The sequence below is a fragment of the Sinocyclocheilus rhinocerous genome, unplaced genomic scaffold (assembly GCF_001515625.1).
Source record: "Sinocyclocheilus rhinocerous isolate Xijiao unplaced genomic scaffold, SAMN03320098_v1.1 scaffold749, whole genome shotgun sequence".
In the NCBI taxonomy this organism is placed as follows: domain Eukaryota; kingdom Metazoa; phylum Chordata; class Actinopteri; order Cypriniformes; family Cyprinidae; genus Sinocyclocheilus; species Sinocyclocheilus rhinocerous.
In genome coordinates, this window is record NW_015653466.1 from 1053439 (window position 1) to 1061333 (window position 7895).

The 7895-nt window shown below is 34.6% G+C and overlaps 1 protein-coding gene across 1 annotated transcript in view; it reads left to right on the forward strand.

Annotated features, from left to right (window-relative positions):
• Positions 1–7895, forward strand: part of LOC107715999 (disks large-associated protein 2-like) — a 148241-nt gene that overhangs the window by 12726 nt on the left and 127620 nt on the right. Inside the window, exon 2 of the mRNA XM_016522295.1 lies at positions 2954–3008. Within this exon, the coding sequence (XP_016377781.1) occupies positions 2954–3008 (55 nt within the window). The remainder of the gene's footprint in view (positions 1–2953; positions 3009–7895) is intronic.

The window sequence follows — 7895 nt, forward strand, 5'->3', positions numbered from 1 at the left end:
CGGTCCTGGAGGGCCGGTGTCCTGCAGAGTTTAGCTCCAACTTGCCTCAACACACCTGGTGGGAAGATTTTAGTATGCCTATAAGAGCTTGATTAGCTGGTTCAGGTGTGTCTAATTGGGGTTGGAGCTAAACTCTGCAGGACACCGGCCCTCCAGGACCGTGTTTGGGCACCCCTGTTTTAGACTGTTTTGTTTGCGTCTCATGCCTTTTGCAGCATCCCATGCATGACCCAATGTTTTAAGTTCCTCTTTTAAAAAAACTCGTATTTAGACCTTGTTTTTTTTTTCTTCATTCCACTACCCTTTGATTCAAAATTTTAAATGCAAAAACACATTGTATGGGAATGGCCCCTTAAGGCCCGTTCACACCAAAGACAAAAAACCTGTAATGATAACTATAACTCTTAAAGGGATAGTTCACCCAAAAATGAAAATCACCCCATGATTTACTCACCCTTGCTGCACTTCAGAAGGCCTTTATTAACCCCCCGGAGCAGTGTGGAGCACTTTTTTTTCATGGATGGATGGACTTTTTTGGGCTTCAAAATATCAACTACCATTCACTGCCATTATAAAGCTTGGAAGAGCCAGGCAAATTTTTTTTTTTGCCTGGCATTTGTCTGAAAGAAGAAAGTCATATACACCTAGGATGGCTTGAGGGTGAGTAAATCATGGGGTAATTTTTATTTTTGGGTGAACTATCCCTTTAAGTTATAATAATCATTCCAATTCTATGAGAATAGGGAAGTCCACACCACAACAATAACGACAAAGACACCTAGGAATATTGTTGGAATCACTTTCAGAGCATTTTTTTCCAGCTGATGAATGATAAAACCATTGACAGCCAATCAAAATCCACCCGAGCTTGAGTATTTAAAGTGACAGGCGATAAAATTGCTGCGTGTCCTTATAATAAACAGAACATTATCTTCCATTGAAACAGACACTAAAGGCCTGGTCCTTCACACCAAAAATTATATCTATACAGATAACTATCCTCCTATTATATCTTATCATTCATCGACAGGAAAAAAATATTCTGAAAGTGATCCCAACAATATTGTTTGTCTGTGTCATTATTGTTATAGCTGTGATATGGACTTCCCATTCTCACAGAATAAGAATGACTATTAAAACTTTATCTTTAGAATTATCAATCTTAGTGTGAATGGGAAGTGAACACTAGTTTCTTAAATGCAGTGTGAAGGCATGAAGAAATTCTAAATAACATAGCAAATTTAGCCCTCCTCACTCCTGACTTCAGCATGCATAAGTACTGTGTTGTATCTCCTGCAGCCCAATGCTAATATGAATTGTTTAGACTGTTCTAATCAGATCCCTCATTTAGCTTATTTCATAAATGTTAATCTGTTTTCTGTAAGCTTGCTCCAATGAGCTAAATACGATTCATGGAAGATGGAAGACATTTATTTTGGGAATGAGGGATTGTGAAACATTCTTCCTTTTTCCTTCATTCACATTGTGCGCACTTAATTTCACTCTCTTTCTCTCTCTTTCTGTCACACTCTATATCTCTCACACTAAACCCAATAGTCCTCTGTCTACTTTATTTTATTTCTGCCAACACAAGTGATAATTTTCCAGCTGATCGGTTAATTACTCGTTCTTTTGTGCGCTGTGTAGAGCCTCTGCGCACCTGAATCCTCCAGTTTGAATCATCAGATGCTCAGCATGACCAAAGACTATTCTATTCTATTCTATTCTATTCTATTCTATTCTATTCTATTCTATTCTATTCTTCATAATGATAATGTTCTACTCTATTCAATTCTTCTTAATGATTCTATTCTATTCTATTTTCCATGTGTTAAATGATTATAAATAATAATTTAATGTTAACGTTCTTTAGTTTTCTACATGCTTTTTTGGTTTTGTTAAAATTGTGAGAATGATTTGTGATAGTTTTGGAGACATCAGTTAGACTGGGTGGAAAATTATAATCAGTTAATCAGTAATGTTTTCCACTTTATGCTATAAGTTGTATTGGGAAAATGCTGCATTTATACCTTCTCTCCTGACACACGTAGTGTAAAGTCTAGTACCGATACCACCCGGCCACTAGATGGCAGCATCATTTTAATATGCTTTAGGAGGGTTAATTTGTTCTGCTCGACTGCAGATGTGAAATGCAGTTATATGGAGATTGATTTATGGTTTTATATGTTCAGTTCAGCATAACTGTAAAATATGAGCAATGTAAAAGGCTCAGAGTGTGAAGGATACTTGCACATAAAATCTGATCTTCAGAACTTTTCAAAGTCCGTAAAATTATATCAACAAGCAAAGTCAAATGTTATGTTATTTGCTCATTTTGATTCTTCCATACTTCATTTGCATATAATGATTATATAGCACACTGTTATTTGCAGTTTACTTGAGTACTATTCAATGGTGGGCTTGAAGAGATGAAAATACTACTGTATGTGAACTTCCAGAAACACCTGGAAGTCGGAGAGAAAGCTGGATTTATGAAGATATTATGGAACAACGGCATGGTCGAGTTACATCTGGTTCAGCATGAATGAGAGATTTATCCCAATACTCTACTATAATACACACGTTCCTCATCTCATGTACGTGCCTATGGTGTCGGATTTGAGCCTTTTGTGTGTAGAGACGCCTCTGTTTTTTCTCAGTGAACAAATGTGTGCTCTAATCTCCTCTTTTGGCTTCTTTCTCCGCTAACACTCATGTAAAGAGATTTTCAGTATAAAATTATTCACCCACGCAGCCGTTCCTGCTTCATACATACACACAGCAGGGAAACCTGGAGGCCACTTAGTGTTTTCTAAACCTGACAGCCCCTGCTTGTAATTAATGGCTGTTTAGACTACATGTGCATTCATGCATGCTTGTTCTCATTTTAATTTTATTTCTATGTTTCTCTTCCTCCTCCCCTGATGCCTCTATCTTTCTCCCTACCTGACAGGTGCTGCTGAGCATAGTGCGACAACGCTGCTGTATCCTCTCAGACAGGAACACAGGTAAAACCACACACCTGTCATTCAAATGCAACAGTACATTTAGGCCCAGAACCCAAGGCCTTTACAATTGTTCAGATGATGTGTCGACAGGAACAGATGCTGATCTACGAGTCTGTGTGTGTTAGACTGTATACATTGTTTTAGGTTTAACGTGATTGATTGAGCAGTTAGAGTTGCTGAGGTACTCGCTGTTCATCTGCTCCAAAGAGTCTGACTCGGCTAGTATTGGTCTTCTGATGTGGATCCAGCTTCACATATAGGGCTCAAAACAGAACAAAAAATGTCTTTTTGACTTAAAAATCAACATTTGGAGCAAAACCTGGAACAAATATTGATTCTGAATAAAGGTTTACTGTAGGGAAGGGACAGATTTGATGACGGAGTGTGTTTGGATTGTATCTAAACTTCTTGCACTTTCAGTTTCATCAATTTAATGGTAACCATTTACACTCATTTTAGATGTACTTGGCAGTACAACAGATGAACTGGAGAACAGTAAAAGCGAAAAATGGAACACAATTGTTTTACTGTTACAATCTGTTTATCTTGGTGTTTTTCTTGAAGCAAAAATAGTGATGCAATTTACATAATGTTTTGATGAATGGCAAGTTAACATTGTGCCTTTCTTTTAATTTTTATGCTCTTGTACTCTTTTGGATGGAAGCCTGTTTCCACCATGGCATAATAAAATATATATAAAAAGTAATTTTTTCTCTTTCAATTCTGATTTTTTTTTCTGACGAGTTTATATCTCACAATTTTGTGTTTATATCCTGAAATTCTGAGTTTATATCTTGCAATTCTGAGTATATAAAATATTATGGTAACACTTTACAATAAGGTCCATTAGTTAATGTTTATTAATGCATTAACTAACATTAACTATCAATGAGCAATACATTTGTTACAATGTTTGTTAATGTTAATTAATAAAAGTATGACTGTTCATTATTAGTTCACGTTAGCTAATGTAGTTAACTAATGTTAATGACTTCAAATGAAAAAATATATATTTATTACACACACACACACTTGCATTTGTGGTTTGTGGACTCTCCATAGGCGTAATGATTTTTATACTATACAAACTGTATTTTCTATCGCCTTACATCAACCCTACACCTAAACCTACCCCTTACAGTAAACTACTGGCAATTTTTGAATTTCATAAAACACAGTTTTGTATGTTTTTAAGCCTTTTGTTTAAAGGGGACACAGGAAGTGTCCTCATAAACCATGTTTACGTTGTAGTACCCATGTCATTATACACATTTGTGTCCTCATAAACCATATATACCAGTACACACACACACACACACACACATATATATATATATATGTATATAAAATCTGAATTCCCAGTTGCTCCACAAGCATGTTTTTCTTAAATGTTGAAGAGAATGAAAATTAAGAAAATGAATGGGTAATGAGTGGGGAGTACTTATACTACAGTCTGAGGATCACAATTGCCAACTCTAACACAATCATGACAAACTACCTGACAGGAGATGCATTAATGCAGCCTCATCAGAATCCACATTGCGGATGATCACATTGCCGCCTCTATTCTCGTAAAGATTAAGTATCCTGATAAATATGAAACATTCTTTTGCTCATTACACATTCCTGTATTGTGTGTGAAGATGAATATGATAGCAAGGGCATTTGTCAAAACAAAGCCTGATAAACAAGTGTGCATAATTTTTACATAATATGCCAAGTGAATTTCTCTTTCACAACCGGTACAATGGCAGAATGAGTTTACAGACTGACCCAGACCCAGAGGTGCGTCTTTTAATTAGATAATTGCAGAAGAGGATGCCAGGTGCTGTATTGATAAAAAGAAATGTTTCATGAGAGTAGAATTTCAGTTTTACATTATAGAGCCTTGGAAATGCAGAAATTACTGACTCTTCTGCATCCAGTGGGCATTTGTTTTAAACCGTGTTGCTAAGTTTGGAAGTTGGTAGTTTGTATTCCCAGTGGGTGTAGAGTCTGAATGAATTGGTAGTATTTGCACCAGTGCTGTGACCATGGTTTCATCCTGTTTCTATGGAGACAATGCAGATCATGTCAGTATGAGGTTCACTATCAATGCTTACCATCATTTTATATCCATCTGAAAGCCATTTCACCTAACACATCTTAGGCATTTGCAGGCATCGGTTGATTTACATTTTAAATTTCAGGTTTGGCCTTTGCTTCAGAGCTAAGCTGAAACTCCAGATATTGGAGGTGGCCACCACAGAACTTCCCCTCATTATGCAAATTGGTGTCACTGATTTTCCTCTCTCTCAGCTGTGTATAAACCTGTTGTAAGGCAGAAAGCAGCATCTGTGAGTACAAAGACACTGGCTGCTCTCCGTCTCTGCGATATGAAGGGAGAGGCAGATGTTTGTCTATATGTAGCAGCTTTTGATGACAAGCAAGAAAATACACTTGCTTCTGGCAACGAGCTAACAATTCAGAAATAACATGAATTCAAGACTCAGTGAGTAAGATTCTGTTATAAATGTGCTGTAAAGCTTTTGAGAGTGAAGAAAAAATGGAGCACGAAAAGGTTTTTTTTTTTAGCGTGACCGCTAACAACAGCCACCCACATGGCTCTTCTGGTTCAGCTACAGCGGCGGATGGCTGTGATAGTCAGCTACAGTATCATGTCATGAGGAGTGACACGTAAACACTTTACATCAGTGGCATATGATGGACTTCTGAATTGAAGAGTTTTTGTGTTAAAAGCTTGTGGAGCACCATTTACTTCACACTTTCAACAAATACCCAGTACCATAATATTTTTGTGTGTTTATATTTACATGCTATTTTTTTTAATCAATTCACATCAATGTCTCATCTAGTTTATACATTTTTATTTTTCAAAAAGTATAATACATTAAATACATTTAGCTTTTAGATTAAATGTTACCAGTATATATTATTAAGTATTATTAAGTATGTAGTATTTAATAAAATTTATTTTTACAAATCACTTCCAAGCATTGCTTTTATTTATTATCATTTCTGTTCATCTATAATTATTGATAGTCATTTTCCTTTTGGATCATTGCTCTTAAAATCCTCAGTAAACACTAAGATAAAATGAAGGTCATACACATCAGGGTTATTTTGCTATAATGGAGATGCTTTTAAAGTTTTGTTAATATTTTGAATTAGTCTTTATTTTTATATTTAAAATTTTTGTCATTTTTCTTTGTTTTTTTTTCTTTTTGTATGTCTGGATAAAATGAGAAATGTTGCCTTGGCAAGTAGTTGAAATAAAACAGTATTAAGTATTTTTATATTTTATTTCAGTTAAAGTTTATCTTTAAGCAACTACATTTTTTATGGGTTTAGTTTTAGTTAAATATAATAACATTTTATAATAAACCTAAACTTTAAAGTGTTTGTGAAAAAAAAAAAAATGCCACACTAGGACCTCATTGAGAATCCAGTGTGCTGGAAAAAAAAGAAAGAAAAACACAATAAAAAGTGATTTATACACTACTCTTGTTTTGTTTTATTTTTAGTTTCCAAATTTTCCTTGGAGAGAAAACCAACTTGCTTTACACATGAGTTTAAGAGACTTATCTCTGGTTGTTTGACCCGTCATAGTCTCATTTGTTCTTGAAATATGCTGTACGCCTGAGGCTCCTTTTGCCCTCAGACTAGTAAATGATTCAAGATGTGTCCGTGTATGTGTGTGCCATACTCTGCTCTTAATAACCATATTAATATTTTAGCATTGTGTTTCCATATTTTACTTTCCCCTGGTTTGACTTTAGATGGTTTGAAAGAAGCCAAGCAAAATTTATTTTGTATATTTAGTGACAGAAACTCTTTCAAAAACAATTTTACATTTGTTCTTGTGAATGACTTTCTTATAAATGCTAATATTTTGATTAGTCTGCAGAACGCAAACTTTATTAGCAAAGTTTTTTGGAATTGCTGATGTTCCACAAAACTTTTCATGTGGCCCTGCTTTGCATTCTTAGAACAGCGTTTGTATCGATTTTTCAGTCCCTGTAGGAATTGTGTGCTCTCTCTCTCTCTTTTTCTGTCTGATATAAAGATTGCAGTTGACAGAGAGAACCCTCCTCTCGCTTCCTCTCCCCTCTATGTCGTGGCTATTCAGATTTTAAGGGGTCAGTGTGTAGTCTAAGTGTTTCATCAGTATGTAGTGGGAGTCCTGTAGGCTAATGAAAAATCTGTCCTGTATATAATGGCCAAGGTCATTTTTTCCCCAGAAAATGCGCTCTTGAAATGCATCCAAAGTGTTTGAAATGCTAAACGATACAAATGAACATGTTTATGATGATTTTGCTAGCTTTAAAAATTAAGCAACATCGTGAATACTGTGATTCAGTTTGAATTCAGAGCACCATTAGACAAATGTCAATAACTTTTTAATATTTTGTAAAAATATAGGTTGGAAGTTGCTATTTGGTACTATGGTTTAATAAATTAAAATAAATTTTTTTCATTTATTTTTGCAAAAATCAGCTTTTTCAGATCAAAATACGGAATTTTTGATTATTTTTGGTTATCAGATACCTGCTTTTTCATTGACAGTATTTGGTTTAGTTTTTGCGTATCATAGTATCACATCTTTAGTTAATTCTTGTGTTTCAACCATTTTAATTTTTTCCAAATTTTGAACACAATTCAAATGATTTAAAACAATAACAAAAGTATTGTTTCTTTAGGCAAGGCAAGGCACGTTTATTTATATTGCACATTTCGTACACAATGGTAATTCAAAGTGCTTTACATAAAAGAAAGTAAAATAATCATAAAAAAATAATCACAAAAATAAAACAAGGAATTTAAAAACTTTGAAAATTATTTAAAAATTGATTTAAAATGAATTTAAGACAGTTAAAAATAGAAAAT